The 18,144-nt window shown below is 36.7% G+C and overlaps 1 protein-coding gene across 2 annotated transcripts in view; it reads right to left on the bottom strand.

Annotated features, from left to right (window-relative positions):
• The window catches only part of ZFAND3 (zinc finger AN1-type containing 3), a 135,791-nt gene that overhangs the window by 95,577 nt on the left and 22,070 nt on the right, over positions 1 to 18,144 (bottom strand). The window contains exons 1-3 of one of the 2 annotated variants that reach the window (XM_083858638.1): positions 9,237 to 9,353; positions 7,395 to 7,435; positions 5,491 to 5,517 (exon numbers count right to left, since the gene is read on the bottom strand). In XM_083858638.1, the coding sequence (XP_083714764.1) occupies positions 5,491 to 5,517; positions 7,395 to 7,422 (55 nt within the window). In that variant the 5' untranslated portion in view covers positions 7,423 to 7,435; positions 9,237 to 9,353. Of the gene's footprint in view, positions 1 to 5,490; positions 5,518 to 7,394; positions 7,436 to 9,236; positions 9,354 to 18,144 lie in introns of those variants that run through there. The other variant, XM_083858637.1, reaches the window with a different exon arrangement.

Below are 18,144 nucleotides of genomic sequence, written 5' to 3'. Positions count from 1 at the left end.
TAAATAAATTAAACCCGTGGGTTGCACATCCTCAATAGGTAACTCCACTTCCATGCTGGCAAAGTGCAAACATCACGGCAATTAAGTCATATTTCTAAACATTTTTTCTACATCAATACAGAACTTATACACAAGAGACTAAATTACAGCTGGTGCTCCAACGAGTCATTTGGAAAGGTTACAAGTTAGAATGGGAACAAGATATTAAGAAAAGAGAAAGAAACTGGCTTTACCATAAAGAAAAAAAAATACTAGAAAACAAAGCTATGAAAAACTAAAAATACAAGTCTGAGGAAAAAAAGAGCTTGAGCGTTTTTCTTTGCTTGTAGATCAATCTATACAATGGGACTGGCAATACCTTGAGACAAAAAAAGAAAACACATGGAAAATATCAATGATGTCTTGTCAAGACAGAGCAAAAAATTAAATGAAGTCTTTTTGGTAGTATTTTCAAGTAGTCAGTGTTTAGAAAAGGTCATGTTTTTGCTTGAGTGAAATTTGTATTTTTAACAAATGATCCCCAGTCTACTAGACTGAATTTTGCAGGACACAATCGAACAGCCACTGATGTTCGACATGGTAGTTTGCTGATAGGACTGATTGACTGTAAAATTATAATAGTTATTAATTAAAATACCTTCAATTTTACTAGACAGTGTTGGTGAAAAGACACTTATGTGATAGGATAATGCCCCACAAACCTAAAGCAGCCAGAAAGAAGAGAAAAGAAAAATCTGTTCTACTTCAATACACAACATTTGAGTGACAGCTGTCAAAGAAATTCTTTCTTCCACTAAAAATTGCACAGAAACTTCATGGGTCTGTCCTCCATCAGTTCTTGCCCCTTCCCACTATTTCATCCAGGGTAATTTAAAGGAGGATGAAAAAGGACAAAATAATTGAGCACACCAAACCAGGAGCTGAGCCATTGGCCATTGGCCCTGCTGAGACTCTTCATTGCACTGCTGTACACGCAATGATGCTTTACACAGTCAGGTCCTGGGAAGGTGAGGGTTGTGCCTTGTACACAGCATCTTCCACAACTTCTTATGGAATGCACAGCCAAATCATACCAGTATTGCCGCAAAGCAACACAGGAGCACTGCATTCTGCAGCTTCCATGCCATGACAATGTAGATATGGACCCCTCAAGCAATGTTTTACTAACTTCACTTAACATGTGATCTGTGTTTAACTCCAGCAAGGCTAGAAACTCTCAGGTATCCCTCTCTCCAAATTTCCAATTCTTCTGTATATATTGAGACCTAGAAAGGTACTGTATAAATATGCTGGATGATTTGGTTGATGTTTACTTTTGACAATTATAACATGATTAGTTCTACATACATTAGATCATACAACTGTATTTGAATAAATTAATTTTCTCCTGATTTGTATTCCCCCTCCAAACCTTTAAGACAGGTTAGGGTAAAAGGAGCTAACTAAAAATCCCTTCCTAACCTTTCCACAAAATTTTGCTGTGTTTTAACAATCCAAACACAGCAACTACTAGTTTTTAAATTTTTTTTTCTCATTTTTTTAAAGCCAAAGAATAATGAGTAGTATCAGAGTAAAAGGAATGATTGGGGTCAGCAGTGCAAATCAAGCTTATAAATAACTGAAGCAATAAACTGAAGTTTATCCAATATTTTTCTTAATTCCATTTCATGGTGACTCTCTTCTTCAAGCTTAGCACACATCTCATATGTCAAGCTTACTAATTACACTAAGACATCTTTTTCCTACCATTTGGAAATTCTTTGGGTACAGAATACAAAAAAGAAATCAAGTGTATGCCAAACAATATCTATGGTTATATCTGAAATTACATATTTCTTACTAGAAGGTGCTCTAGAAATAAACATTTTTGTTGCCACTGTAACAGTTACACAATTTTCCCAAGAAACATTTAGCTGCAAGCTTGGCTGTGTAACAGATGTTAAAGATGAAGCTTGATTACTCTCAAACTCTAGACAGCGAGGGCCATTTTTTTAGCAAGCAGTCCTTGTACTTCAATACAAAGATGCGAATACAGCAGCAAATTCTAACCTAATGAAGCAACATATTGAGGCACTGGCTTCTCTTATGAGCTAACAAAGAAAATACCATACTGAAATCTTGTGTAGTGGTAAAGAAAACTAGTTCTTAGTGATGATTTCAAATTTCTGGAAACACTTCTTGCTGCATTTATAACAAAGTTCTAAAACTTGCGGATTCACATCAGAAATTACAAGTGTATGAAAAATACAAATGCAACAGATTTGTATCATTCATTTAGGACTGAAAATTTTATGAACACAATGCTGAATGAAGCATAATTTAATAATTACCATACAATAGAGTACAGCAAAAAAAGCATAATATGAACTAGCAACATGAAAGATGCACCTGCTGAAAAGGTTTCCAGTAAGCAAGCTGAAAGCTTGACTAAGAATCAAATCAGCGGTTAATTAACAGTAAAAATCTATTTAGGCAGAAACGCTGATTTTTGCCAGCTCATGCTTACAATAGGAGTCATTACTGCCAAATGTGCCAGCAATAACAGACAAGTTCTAAAGAGCTCCCAAGATTTACAAAAACTGGGAGAAAAGGAAATTGTACTATTCAATAAGTCTGAGACACAAAAAACTCCCAATTCTGAAAGCTCCAAAAACTGCATGTTATTTAAGCATGACAAAATAAAGGTCTGCTCAATGAAGGAGAGAGGTTAAGATATGAAAAAATATTAAGTAACTCTACAGTCAGACATCTGAGTTCAGGCAATAGGTGAATAATCTGACACTTCTAGACCCAGACAATATAAAGGACATATTAATGTTTATTTTTCTTTTTCACTCCATATCAGAAACATGAAAAATACTACCAAACTTTCAAAATTTCATAATAACCTAGCGTACAGTGAAGTGGTTCTAGAAATACTGACTTTCTGCTAGGTATAACAAAGACTTAAAAATTCTAATTTTATACTCATCAAGAATCCAGTAAGTAAAAAAAAGTGTTTTATTTCAACCTAACAGTAAGACCAAACTATGAGTGGAAGCCCCTAAAGCTCAGACAATTCTTGGGTTTTATGTATGAGCCATTTTTTCAATTTCAGTGATGCTGATCTAGTACTTTGCACAACACAAATATAAATATTGCACAGATGGATTAAGGGATGGACAGCCACCTCTACAAGTTTCAATTACATGTTCAGACAGAATGTCTATGATTTTGATTCACAAATCCATGAATACACCAATCATATTTTATCTTCTTCCAGTTTTGCAATTGCATCTCTCCACCAAACCATCCAGTGCTGCGCTTACCTTTAGCTTCACACACTACTGAACAAGCTGAAATCCACCTCCTGTACCTCTCCTTCCATTGCTGATAGGGACATAACACAAATTAAGCCTTCCAGGCTCACAATCAAATGGATTTAAAATAGACTGCTTTTTTTCAGGGGTGATGTAAGTAGAAAGTGTATTCTTGTCATTTTCTCCATTTAAATTTTTGTTCTTACTCTGTAATAGTTCATTCCGTGACTGTTCCTAGAGGTTCCAATTAAAACTCAATTCTTGAGGTAACAGGTGTTGTTCCCATGAATGCAGAATTCCTGCCTGAAAGTTCCTATTTTATCAAGTGGCATTTCTAAAAGAACTCAAAAGAATGTCCCTACCTGAACCTGATACTAGAACTTCTATAAACATAATGAGAGCAAAGATAGGTTAATAGAGTACTTTTGAAAATTTTAACTCATCACTGTTCTGTAATCAATCACTCAGAACTTGCAGTTTACTGTATTGAAAGAAGAAAGGCTGCAGCATCCTTGAAAGATGAGACATCGCTAAGGGAGATACTCTGGCCATAATTTACATTTGTTACTCACCAGCCTATATTCTCACCAAAAAAACCTTCAAAACCCACACCACTTTACTGCATTTGTATTCTAGATGCATGGGAAGTCTGAAACAACTATGTCTTCACCATCTAAAGAGCATATTTATTTGAAGCACTTCAATATGTAGGGTTACACTTGTTCTGTATCTGCAGACTCTGGGGCATTGAAAACACACGGTCAGCACTGAATTGGAGACAGAATGTTGTGAAGTACAATTAACTTGAAATTATTTCAAAGAAGCTCTTGAACATTTCAGAGTCTGTTGCTTCTACAAGGTTTAAGTAAAACAAGTCAGGTATTTCTTATTGGAATAGGCAGATGGTGTGAAGAGGAGGCAAAAACAGCTGAAGAGGGTAGCTAACTTTAAGCTCTTCTACAGTATTTATCAACCCTTATGTGCAAGCTAAGAACTACTCTGTGGTAAATGAACAGCAATTTTCTGGTTGTACAGAAGAGCTTAGTTAACTTTCTGGATCTAGATCAAAACACTGGGCAGTTACAGGCAAAGAGCTGCATGTATCTGTGCAGTATGCAGCTCATCCTTGCCACAGAAAACTGAACAACTTAACCTCTGTAATAAATTGTGAGCTATATTCCCACAGTTAATTAAGAAAAAGTACAAAAGACAGCCAAAACAAGGAGCCTCCCTGCTACATTAGCTAGTTGCTTTTGCAGTTTGTCTCATCTTTGGACAAATGTGAGTGAACATTCAGTGAATTTATTTCGATAATAAATTTAGAAAACACAAGTATTTGATCAAACAGTAAGGCAGATTGATACTACCCCTTTGCTCCAATTCTGGACTAATTAATGTGATGGATGTCAAACTTGACCATTTTCTCCCCAAGGGATGGGTTGCACGGTTTAGGAATGGTACTGCAGAATTTAATGTCCCACTGAAACTCCAAACCACAAGTGGCTTCCTCACTTCCCCCCCTCCCCTTGTGGCAGGCTGGAGAGGAGAATTGGAGGCACAAAGGTAAAGATCACAGGCTGAGATAACAATAATTTACTGGAAACAGCAATGAGATAAGGAAACCAACATTAACAGTGACAATATTAATAACAAAAACATACCAGAGAGAGGAGAGTGGTTCACATGCAAAATGCTCAGAACTGGTGTTGTTCAACCACTCCTTTTGCCAGACTTCCTTGACTGGAAGGCAACCCCTTCTCCCAGGAGGACTGTCCCTTTCCCCCCCCCCCCAGCAATGAGGTGAGGTGGTACAAAATAACCTCCTGTCCCAGCCATGCCTGCTCCTGGCTACTGCAGAAATTAACCCTGTCCTGGCAGAACCAGAACAATGGAGAAGCCAGGAAATGCAGAAGCAAAGAACACTTCACCATCATGTATTTACAAGCTTGTTCGGAAAGTCTGAAAAACCAGCCAAGACAGGGAGGTTCCACAAATAAATCATACTGCACTGTAAACAGAACTTGTTGCCCTTCTCCTCTGATATATATAAAAAGGGAATGCTTACACAAATGTAAGGGTCCTTCCTGCTGTGTGTGTGTGTGTCTCAAATTATTATTTTTTTTAAAAGGAAGACTGGATTCTTCCATCTAGAAAAAACTGAACCAAAAAAGTAATTTAAAGAGTTACTAACCTTTTTCGTTGTGTGGATTTCTTTTTTCTGAAATAAAAGAAAAAGGATATGATGGTCAAGAGAAATAATATTTTGAAATTTTCCCTCTGCTTCATCACATTTGAATAAATAACCTGCCATATTAAAATAGAAAAAAGAGGAACTATTTTTCATATCTTATTCTGGAGTGCCTGAAACAGTGAAAAACATTTTTCAACACTTTATTTGCCTAAAATCTTGCTACCTGTGGTGGTTAAATTTACAGAAACAGGGGTACATTTCTTTTTATACTAATATGTAGCTAAAAACCCAGTACAGAAAATATGCTAAAAGTATTTCAGCAACATCAGGGAAAAAAAAAATAGAAAAACAGTTTTATGTTGGAAGGATGACACTGAGAGGTTTTGAGTTATGACTCCAACAGAACTGGTTATTTCAATACTACTTGTTGAAGAAACCATAGTTAAGATCTAAAGAAGATAGAGTAAATTTGTCTTTTTCCACAGTACCTTCTACAGTACCTTTATTCCAATCACTAGTAGCTCTTTAAATTACAAAATCTCCTCCAAAGACTTATATCATTAAAATACACAGGCTCTAAGGAACATCTTGAAAATTTAAAAACACAAGATCTCCCACCCCCATCCCGCCAATCACACAAGGTCTCATCTTATAATTTTACAGCAGAGAAAAATTAACTTTATCAGAGGTAATGGCATTTAAGAAAAATTGCAGCATAGAAGCCAACAACTCTACTTCTTGTCAAAAAGAAAGAAAATTACAAACAACCAAAAAAACATCCAAACCAGTAAAAACCACAAGATGCTGTGCCTAATGCCTGGTCTGCTGGCTGTGAAGTGTTGGGTACTCTGCTAAACTCAGCAAATGAGGGATGGGCTGTTTTGATGTCTCAGAATCAGAACGCCTGCACTGCTAAGTACACAAACACACGTTATTTACAGAGTTAATATGAACATAAAAGTCCTACTGAGTCAAATCAAAGACTTGCTTGTGGCTGTGGTCAGTAGGGAAAGAATACAAGAAATTACTTATACTTTTCTTCTATATACACTTTCCAGAGAGCCATGTCTTTGGAAAACAGGCAGAGAAATAAATTTTGCTGAACAACCCCTTAACAATCCTTATTTCCCATGTGTTTGTTTAATGAAGTGATACTGAACCCAAGATATGAAATCTAAGTAAAAGATAATTTTTAAAAAATTGCTAAAAAAGCTTTAAAGTTGAAAAAAAACCATGCTGAACCTTTTAAAATTTTATCTGTTACCTCAAGGCAGTTAAAAATCATGAGCTATGACAGGACCTTAATTACAATTAAAAGTAAGCTTACAATACTAAAGAATACCAAAAAATTAATTCAGAAGGGTAAAACTAGAAGCTGCTAACAGGAAAAGGTCAATAACAATTCCTAAGATTTTACACAATAGCAATGACCTTATAATGAGAAAATAATATGAAGTAATTAGAACAGCCTACTGATGATTTAATGTTCAAGGGCTGGAAGTTAAAGGAAATGGAACAAGGTGTTCTATACCAACTTTTCCTTTTAATTTTTTTATCCATTCTATATATCAGAGGTTATTACAAAATAAATCCTACAAAATTCCAAATTCCAATTCAGACTTAAGTGTTGTGGAAACTATATCATCCATACAGGAGCTGTGCTGGCAACTGAGCTCTGTAGTTCAAGCATGTACCAAAATTCCATAAACTTCAAGAACAAGGTTTGATGGGTACATTTACACAAGGGGTTCTTGATTAGCAAATAAAGGAAGCACCAGAGTGAGGAAAATCTGATTACATATACACACTGAAGGAAGAGAAACCCATGCACAAATCCTAAGGGAGATGCCAACAATGTGGTTTCAATAATCTAAGGGAAACACAAAACCTTTTACTGCACTTACCAGCAAAGCATTTGGAACAGAGATTCATAGTCTTGCTGGACCTGGGGCAAAAAATAAAAAAAAAATAGAGCTAAAAAATTCATTATATATCTAATCAATACAGGGAAATTTTGGGGGTATGAAGCAAGGGTACAGAGAAGGTAAGAACTTAAATGGCAAGGAATCAAAGGTAAGTGGCTAGAAGTGGCTGAACTAGAAACAAGGCATGGAAAGAGACTTTGTACGGTAATCTCTTTCCAAGAGTTTCCAAAATATGACTTCTACACATTTACCTCTTATATGAAAATAAACTTAACTAATGTATATGTTACACATTCAACATTCAAATCTTTGTATTGCAATGTGATAATAATGACAGACAGGAAGTACCAATACATTCCACTTGAATATTAGACTCCCTTTGGCAACAACTCTGCAGTCCTGACAATTCCTGAATACAATACAGCAATGGAGAGATTAAAGTATTATACTTATAAGGACACAGACAGATGTGCTCTTGGAAGTCTAGCTGGAATGCTTTAAGGAGTTATTACATCAAGCTGTTCATTACTACCCTCAGCTGCACGCAGCAGTAATTTAAAATAACCTGGCTGACTTTGCACTGACATGGACTAGGACAGTTCACATGATCCACAAGGGTGGCTCAGCTTTGAGGGCAGCAACCTTCAGCTGAGAGAAAAACAGCAGTAGAACAGCAGTAGTATCTTAAGCCTCCCAGATGTCTACAAAGTGCACATGCAATTAAACCTCAGAAAGTCAGTAGCCTCACAAAAACCTCTCAGGTTATAAGACCTCTCTAGGGCTCCCATGAAAATACCCAAAGCCATACACTGTTTCCCCCAGTTTACAAAAAGTTCTCTTCTAACATCACATCTCCCTTACAAAGCAACCTGGAGAATATTCTCAGAAGTTCTCTGTGTGTAGGAGTATCTTTAGGTAAGAATGAACTAGTTTCTGTGCATGCTGCCCAATATTTGATTTTTTCAGCATTCCTGAATCAACTCTACATTATCTGTGATTATCTACAGGCATCAGTGCCATCCTGGGCAAGTCTGAAAGTACCTATTAACAGGCAGGGTTGTACCAAAACTGTCCATGCCCATAAGACATTTTTTCCTCCCCAGGGCACCCTCCAGGTGGAACGTATCATTTAGCCAAATTAGCTGTACCTTTCTCTCTAGAAAAATGCTACCAAATACTACCAAAACAGCTGCTTTCTCTCTCCAACCAAACAGTAATGGAACTTTGAGAGGAGATCTGTGTCGAACAATACATAAATTATAAAAACTGTTTGTTACTTTGAGACAAAAAAATTGACAATTTTTTCAAAGCAATTATATCACAAATTAACACATATTAGAATTATAGATTCCCCCTACCCGAATTTGCACATGGTTATTGTGAATGACTTTCCAGTAATAAAGTAAATCCAGACTTGGTCTATCATATCTTGGTATCAGTCATCAAAACATCAAAACATTACAGATGCTTTTCAATTCATGCACATCTGAAAGCTGGTTTACATCAGGTTCAAAAATTCTGTAAGAACACGTATCACTGGAGATTTGAGACACAACCATTTGCCATCTATAGCAAGAGCCACAGATACATGAAAGCTAGTTTTAAATGCAAACAGTATGTGCACCGGAGAAAAGTTAATTCCCAAAAAAAGGAAAGCAGAACACATTTGTAGCCATACAAATATATCATCAGATTGGTAGATACCCAAGATTCAATGCGTGGACAGTCTGCACAGACTATCTACCTTCAAGAGAACCGCAATTAACAACAGCATGGTGAGTCAACACCGACAGCATTAGTGTGCTGCAGTTCAGTACTCACTGCTTATGGGTTACACCTTCTGCAGCAGCTCAATATGCCCGGCAGGACCTTCTCTGCAAAGCCATTAAACCCCAGGGGCAGCAAAGAAAAAGAAAGGCAAAGTTCAGCTGGTTCATACTGATGACATTGGAATGGGCAATGACAAATGTTTTCAGTGGTATAATCAACCATCTCAGCTGTTAAATATCAATCTAAAGCCTCATATAATATTTACTCATCAGCACACCAACAATGGAAAACACAGATGCAAACACAACATAGAGCTCTGTGAAAAAGAGAAAAAAGGCTGCCACGTACTTCTAACACACAAAACCCCATGAAATTTTCTCAAAGCACAGCACTACTGGACAAGTGACCTTGTAAGTCAAGTAACACTGTTACAGTTTCGAGGATCACTTTCCCTTCGATCCCTGTATATGCCTTTTCAAGGCATCCAAGTCAGTCTGAAGCTGCTACCATGATGAGAACCTGAACCTTGAGTGTTTTTTTTTATTAGTTTCTTTTAACAGTCACTTATGTGAGAGCAGATACACCAACATTTCACTAGAACTAAGAAAATGGCAAAGAGAGAGTAACAGCATTAATCAACAATCAGCTTCTTTGTGAAAATGCAGTATTTAATAAGAGGAATAGGTTTATGAAGAAAATGCATTACACAGTTAATATACATCAAATGTAGTAGGTCACTGTCTGTCAAGTAAAATGTTTGTCATCTTTTTGCTACACTGCAAATCCCTCCTCTCATTGCTAGGATCTCCTCTTTTCAGCAGGCAAGGCTCACCAGACTCAAAATTGAGCAAACCTGCATACTGCCGCTCTCTCACAAAGCACATGTTAACCACATCACTGGTTTAATTATTTCTCAGTGACTCCAGAATTCGCCAGAAGCTCATAGTGCTAGAGAGGAACATGAAAATGTAAAATTTCTTTGTTCCTAACAACCTTCTTAAATATATCATACATCTGCAATATCAGTTACTTCTAGAGACAATTTTATTTGAAATACTCAAAGTTCTGAAATATCAAAGAGTCTTGATCACAACACAGCCTTCTGTTTCCACTTCATAAGAAAAAGACCGTTATGGATGACTTTTAGGGAAGGCAATACAATTCCTGTTTCTAGGAACACATAGCAAAATCATGACTGTAATGGTGTATAAGGCACAGCAAAGCTAGAATTCCAAGTTAGTCCTGGCAATGAGAATTGTGTGTTTTAGACTGCAAGTCTTTAGGCTGACACCCAACACTTCTACACCCTTGTGACACAACTGGCTCGGGATACGCTTCTGAATCTGAAATCAAATCAGCACGGCTTTTAACTGCACATATTATGGTAATTCCTAGATTTCCCTCATAAAATGTCAGCTTCATGCTGAACAGCACCTAATCCAGAATTACTCACACTATACATTTTATATGTACAATATCCCTAGAAAGTAATTTTTATACAGATAATTTATAATCTCCACTTGTACATAATTTAAGCCGGTATTCAGAAAGACATTCATATTTATAGATAAATCAAATCAAATAGAATGGCATTATCACTGAGGCAGAATATATAGTTAAACCCTCTTTGAAGGCACTTCCATCTGTCAAAAAGAAACCATTTAACTAAAGTGTGGCACAAAATTATTATGTAGATAGGAAACCACAAGGTGAAGCAAGCTCAGAAGGTCAAGTGGCAGATTAAGTTAAAGGCAGAGGATACTTCAAGCCCAGAGGCTAGAGAATGATTGCATGGAACAGCTCTGCAGGGTTTGGTCTGAAAGAAGTGAGGGTATTAAAACTGCCTCTGATGCCAAAGGAAAAAAAGACTGCCTTAACAACATGTCCATGAAAGCAGTAGCAACGACATAGGGACTCTGAAAGAGGAAGACACTTCCAGAAATGGGAAATCCTGGAAGTTCTAACACATTTATACTTTAAGCAGGAAATAAATTGCATGGAAGGGTAAAAAATAAAATGCACCTTGGAGGCTCTCCAAACCATCATCCCTTACTTGTGCTGCTGTGCCCAGAACTCACCATAGCAAAGGGAACTATTTGAGATTTCAGAGAGATGTGCACTGAGACCCCTATAAGGTCCCAGCCTCAGAGAGATGCATTTCTGCATCTCCAGTTAAAGATGCATAATGCTAACTGAGAGCCAGCAGTGGGCATTAAATAGCAAAAACCACATACTTCAAATCCTGTACGTGCTCATATTGTGTGACACAATTGGTATGTAACTAATTATGAAAACTGAAGAGGTTGCTTCCCTGACTCCATTTTCTTATGGTACTTCCATTACATTCTTATGAAGTGTGAAGTGGCCTTATCTGCTCCAAGAAGAGTACTTGATCTTATAAACTTAGTTTTATGCTCTATACTATCAATTATTCCTTTCATTCCCTGCCATTTTACAGTATATCATTGCAAGGTACCATTCAAATCAATGCACATTCTACTCTGTCTTCACTGGAAATTTGGTTTTCCTTCCCCCTCTTCCAGTAAATGACTACCTATACAAAACCACATTCAGAGAATGCAATCGAATTCTAGCCCTAAATCTCAAAGACACAACTGTTAGATGCACAGCAGCTGATCAGAATAAACAGAATCAAAAGACAATCTCACTCTAAAGATTCAAGAACAAATCAAATGTGGAAATTTTGTGCAGTCAGAATTAAAAAGAAGTATACCAAAATTTGACTGATCTCAACACGCAAACTTCTTCCAAGAAACTTGGATAGGCACACCTAATAAATAATGAAGGTTTTGGTAACAGAATCCTCCATTTTCCAGCAGATGGTCAGGCACTTCATAACTTCCCCATCCCATCTTTAAGACAAAAAACAAAAGGAGACCAAAAAGACTAAAAACTATTACTAGCTTTACTCTACGCCAGTGCCAAAGGGCAATACAAGTGCTCAGTTTCACCTGTATTAGCATGCCACCTAGACTTTTTAAGGTAATGGTGAACTAGTATTATTAGTGCAGATGCTCACCAATAAGAAGAACTGTGCAGCTGTCTCAGAGTAAAAATTCTACTACTACACACAGGTATGTATTCTCAATGCTTGAAAAACAACACTAGAATAATCATAATTCTTAAAACTAATTTTTGTTCATATGTCTTTTGATAATGGAAGAATAAGAATTTAGGAGAAAAATGCTTTCATGTAGTACATGTGCACAAGACATCTAATTTTAAAGATACTAAAACCACAGATGCTAATTAAGTATGACTATAAAATCCCAGGTTCTGCATTTTTATTGGAAACAAAGCCTTCCAGCATATCTCGTAATGGTTTGTTACGATTCAGAAGTTGCTATGGCTTGGTAGCAGGAAAACGTATCTACTTCAGTGTCCCTGTAATTGCACTGGTGATTAAATGCAGCACGTTAAACGCTGCTTGGTCCCCTTCCAGCACAGCAATTACAGTGGGATCACAGTGTCACTACACTACAAATGTATCTCAGCCCCTGAATGATACCTGTCCAACATTGTCAGGAGCCCCAAGTTTGAGAAAGATTAACATAGTATGAATCATGTCATTAATCAGTTAAAACCACAAAGATACTCCCTATACGCTCAGCACATACTGTGTTATGCATTCTGCAACTTCGGACGACTATACACATGTTAAATCAATGCATTCATACTACTGTAGTTAATGATCTGTCACCATTTCCATTAGAAAGCAATTTTCAAAGCCTTAGACCTGTGCTAAGAATTCACTCTGAGCTGAATCCTGGCACACGGGAAAAGCAAAACCATACCAGACACATTTACTTTCATCCAAATAAATTAGAAGGATTATTTATTATTAAAAGAAAATCGATCCAATTCTCTATTTCCCTGACACTTTTCATCATTCATTAGAGCATCTAACGCTTCACCTTGTACAGGAGGGAGGTTAATTAGCTGTGTTAATAAAATCCTCAGTTGTCCTTTGAAAGTTCTATACATCCTTTACACTAGCTTCTGAAAAAAGCCATTTTACTTTTCTAAATCAGAAGTCACCTCACTGATTTCATATATGCTGCATATTTGATATTTACAGGTCCTCTGTAATTTATAATCTTGTTAAGGGAATACAGGCAAGTTTTGGGGGGCAGTTTAAATAATTATTCATATTTTTAAACTAAAGTAGTTCAATTATTCTTCATAAATAATGCATGCTAAATTCCTTTCAAATAAAAGAGCAGAAGTGGACCATGGCAAACACAGGTAGACCTACAGAAAATTTGGCAATGAGGAAGTCACATGCATTCAGAAACAGATTTTTAAGTGAATTAAGATCTGAAATTAAATATCCCACAAATTCATTCAAAATCTTCTACTTCATCATCTGTTCTATACCTATGTGCTCAGAGTTAGGAACTCTGGTTCAATTAGAAAAGTGTTATCAGTAACATTTTTTAATGATTACAGCTACAATACGGGGTTGTGGTTTAAAAACATCAGTATTCTGGTGTTGTACTTCTCCTTTTCACCCCAATTTAAACAATTTAAATGTTGCTTATCATCCAAAGATTTTCAGTAAGCTGCTGAAAATGATGCATCAGTCAGTGAGCCACACATTCCTACCTCAATTTGAAATTAAATGGAGGGCAACTTTAGGAACATGACAGTGTACTAGTGCAATGCCCTTCTGGCAGCTTTCCACACTCAAAAGATATGCTGATGTAGCCCAAAGGAGTAGCTGGATCCTAATTTATTATTTTTTCCAATGGGTACACTAAAGCCTCCTTTTAAAATTCTATGACTGAAAGACTTTTTATGTTTTAAATACATTAGTATTTAAAACATAAAAAGTCTTTCAGTCATAGCCACTGAAGTGCTCAGCTGACAATTAGTCTACAAAGGAGCACAAACACGAAAGTGGTAAAAAGGGAGAATGTGGAAAATACACAGTAAAGTAGCTGAGTCTTACAAAACACACAAAAACACTGATAGAGTTTTCACTGAAAGCCTTCTCCAACAATTCTTAAAACAAACTGCAAAAGAACCCAGTGCATTTAAATTAGCTAAGACAGGTTGTGAGAACTTCAATCTGATTCATCTGGGTTTCTAGTTGAACTTTGTGTTGTTGCCCTCCAGTCAAAGCTAAATGGTTCATATTCCCATGAATATGCAATTCTATGCTTTAAAAAAACCCCAACAATCTCAGCAGCAAAATCATATACCAAACATTTCTCTGATAACTCTTCAAAATCTTTTTCAAGAAGATGTGCAGCCGACTATTTAAAGGACAATTAAAAGGTTGGAATTCTAAGAGTTGAAGAGGCTTTTAGTGAAGTAGGAATAAAACTTGAAAGTTGTGATCTACCCACCTTCTACCAATTCCTCAAGGATATTATTTTGCTGTACATTGCAGGTAATAACTAACATTGCCCTATGACAACACAATCATCCTCCTGAGATTTACAATATGAGATTAACTTTATCTTTTTCTTCAGATCAGACACTCCAATAAATGCTCTGCTGATAAGCACCACTCAAAAAATCTATTCCAGTTCTGTTATTCCTTTTACCACAGGATCAGTAAATAGATACTAAATAGTAAAACATTCTTAGAAAAAAAAAAGCAGCTGGAAGAAGCCTCAAAAAAGAAACCGTATTGTCTCCGACTTAAAGGTCTGGGTAATTACATATCAAACCTTGCCAGGAAACCCTCCTAAAATACTTCCTGACCTGAACTGCCAGATTTAGCACAGAAAGCAAGAAAATGTTTGATTCTTGCTGATTTTAAGCCCAGTGTGTCTCTTCTCTATGCAAATGCATGGAGAAGCATTATATTTTTTTTTCATCCCAGTTCTTTTTCTATGGCACAAGTACACTTAAAAATGCCTGTCACTGTGATGGCTTAGAATGGATAGCACTTTAGAATTCTTGGTGGGGGGAGATGAGAACAGCTTGGCAAAGTATTTCCAAGACTGCAGGGTTTATGTCAAGTAACATTTAAAAGGACAAGGCATGCAAAAAAAAAAAAAATGGTTTAAAAATGCTGTTGTTGCATTAGTATTAACAAATCCCACTAATAAAGTCTGGTGTAAATACTGTGCCACGTGTATTCTCTCAGAAGCCAGCAGAACACAGTAATTATAAAACAAAGTACTTTGTTGCAGAGCTCTACATTTTGTGTCTAACAAGTCAAACATCAATCAAGCAAAAAGGAGTTTCAAGTGTTGACCATCTCAAATGTGGAGAGAGAAAGGACTTGAAGGTGCACTACATGCAAAACTCATCTGACAGGATGAGTTAAAATCTAATTATTATTTTGGCTATGCACTTCTACGAGTTAAAAAGCACAGAAAGCGAGGTTCAGAAATAAAGCAGCCAAACCCAAGAGGGGAAAGAGTATCCCTTGGAACAAAGCAAGAAAGCATGATTATTATGAGATGGGTAAGCAGCCATGCCTGATTTAGTAACAAGCAGGCTGTCCAGCCAGGATCTCTCACATGCCTAGACAACCCCAAAAAGCAGCAATATTTTGTGAATGAGAGACAAACTCCCTTTTATGGTTCCCTGCACTCCTTGGCTATCAAGTCCTTCTGGAACTGCACACCATGGTAGAATTGTGGCACTTCTGGAAAAGCAGATGAAGAATTTTGACAAGGTGCCTGCAATCCTATCTTATTACATTGTTCATGAACACATCTGAAATAAGGTAATGGAAATTAGCAGGCATTTTTCCTCCTCCCCATTTAAAACAGGTTTCAGTAGTCCCCAAAAGTTTAGCTGGATGTTCACCATAGGAAATTCACTTTCTTCCATCCTAGCATGCCTTATATCCAATTGTACAGTCAAGAAGCAATGGGGCTCTTACTCTGGGTCACTGCTGTCTCTTATGCTTGACTGACTACACACAGACATTCCCAGTTCTCAGGTGTGAAAATGCAGCTGTGTCTCATAAACCTATTCTAGAAAACAAGAGTACTTCAGCAACTCCTCAGGAATTTGAATTAAGATTGTACCTACACTGGTAGCAATCTGTCAGTTAATTAAACAAAACATTCCTGGAAGCAGATCTACCTACACTGTCAGAAAACAATTCTACCCTGCTGTTACAATAGCGGAAAAATAAGACAAAGAAAGTAGGGAAAAAAAACCGCATAAAAAGGTCACTTTTAAAATTGGAATAAACCACCCAGGACTATCTTACTCTAAGCAAAAGCAGGTTTACATGTTCATCTTGGTCACCCCAAAATTTTGGCCAATCTCCTAACAGCTCTCAGGTGGACACCTGTCCCTGATTTTGTATCTATCAGGTAAAGAACAGAGGCTCCCACCCTCAAAAGAAGCATCCCAGAGTAAAAAAAAGAGTGTATCTCTCTTGCTATACTGCAGAAATGTTATGAACTAATGTTTCTATCAACACATCACACAAAGTCTTGGCTCAGAACAACTGTTTGGATGTTTAACCTGGAGAAGAGATATCCTCTCATAAACAACTTTGGAGTTTTCTAACAGTTAAGCAAAATTCCAACCAATACAGCATTTCTAACCAGCATAAAACTGCTTATAAATAATTCCTTCACAAGGTTTCTGTGTTAAACGTTCAACTTCTAAAGTGTCTGAAAAAGAATAAATAAAACAGGCAAAATTTAGAACAACAAAGAGTTAAGTAACAAACCAACACACACGTTTGGTAACACCACTTCAAAAAGCAAACAAGCCCTCAAAAAAACCCCAAAACACTATAAGCAAGAATTAGGTTGATAATAACAAAGACTTACACAAAGCAAGACATGAATCTGAACATAGAAAAAGGTGTGATTTTTTTCTTTCCCAATTGTGCACCCAGGCACAAACAGTGGTGAAGAAATACAACAGCAGCTATAGACGAACCACCATTAATTCAGTGCAACATGACACTTGATAAGCTGGGACCTACAGCTCCATTGGCAGCTCATATAAGGCACCATCCTCTTTTCAGCAGTGTTCAGTACAAATTTGTCTTCTCAAGAGCTTCTAAGACACACTGGATGCTGGTCATGGGAAATGTCTTCAGCCCCAAGACCATTCATGCTCTATGAAACATCTCAAATCAGACCATGCAAAAACAGATCCCAAAGTGGGAGGTGTAGGAAATCTGCAGAATTAAGAAATCCAAAATGAAATGGAAGCACTTGAAAGACTAAGTAGTTTTTTTAGGGGGAAGGGGAACAATATTTTGGGCTTTTTGCTTGGTTTCTTTTGAGGTTTTCTTAAGCTGTGATTAAAACATTAAACATGAAAGGTATTTTAATACCTGAAAATCTCAACCCCTCCCTATATCTTCAACACGATTTCCAAGACCTAGCTTGACCCAGGGAATGCTGCTCAATGCCATTCTTTTGTTTCAAGTAAAGAATTTTGGAAAGTTAATGAGTTAACAGTGTGGTAGAGTTCAGTAACTAAACTGCAAGTAAACGTGCTCTTTAACTGAAATCATATGACTCATGTGCCCAGGAGGAACAGCTGCCTCAACTCTACTTCATGCAGCTGTTATTGGAAAACTCTTCTCAATTTTACTTTGGATAGAAAAATGCTTAAGTTTAACACTAAAGAACTACACGTTAAAAAATAGACTGTAATAAACACCCTGAGCCCAAATGACTTGAGCCATAATGTCCAGAATCTGTGGTAGATAAACAGGAAACAACTTTAAAATACTGCAATGCATCACCGTGCCCATGTCTTCCATTTTCCAGCATTCTGAATGCAAATGAGTGATCTCCAAGAGCAATTACAATAGAAATTAGTACTCCAAGTTTTTTTCATAAGAAAGCATCTTAAATACTCCACTACAATTCTAGAGGGAGAAAAGAAATTATTTTCTAAATGCAAATTTTAAACCTGCCTATCACTGAATAGCAAATACTAAATTATTATTACAGTAAATCTTCTCATTACTTACAGTTAGCTATTAGGTCTG

This window comes from Zosterops lateralis, assembly GCF_965231275.1.
Source record: "Zosterops lateralis genome assembly, chromosome: 3".
Classification (NCBI taxonomy): Eukaryota; Metazoa; Chordata; class Aves; order Passeriformes; family Zosteropidae; genus Zosterops; species Zosterops lateralis.
Note: the sequence above shows the minus strand (reverse complement) of the source record. Positions and strands in the feature narration are given on the sequence as shown.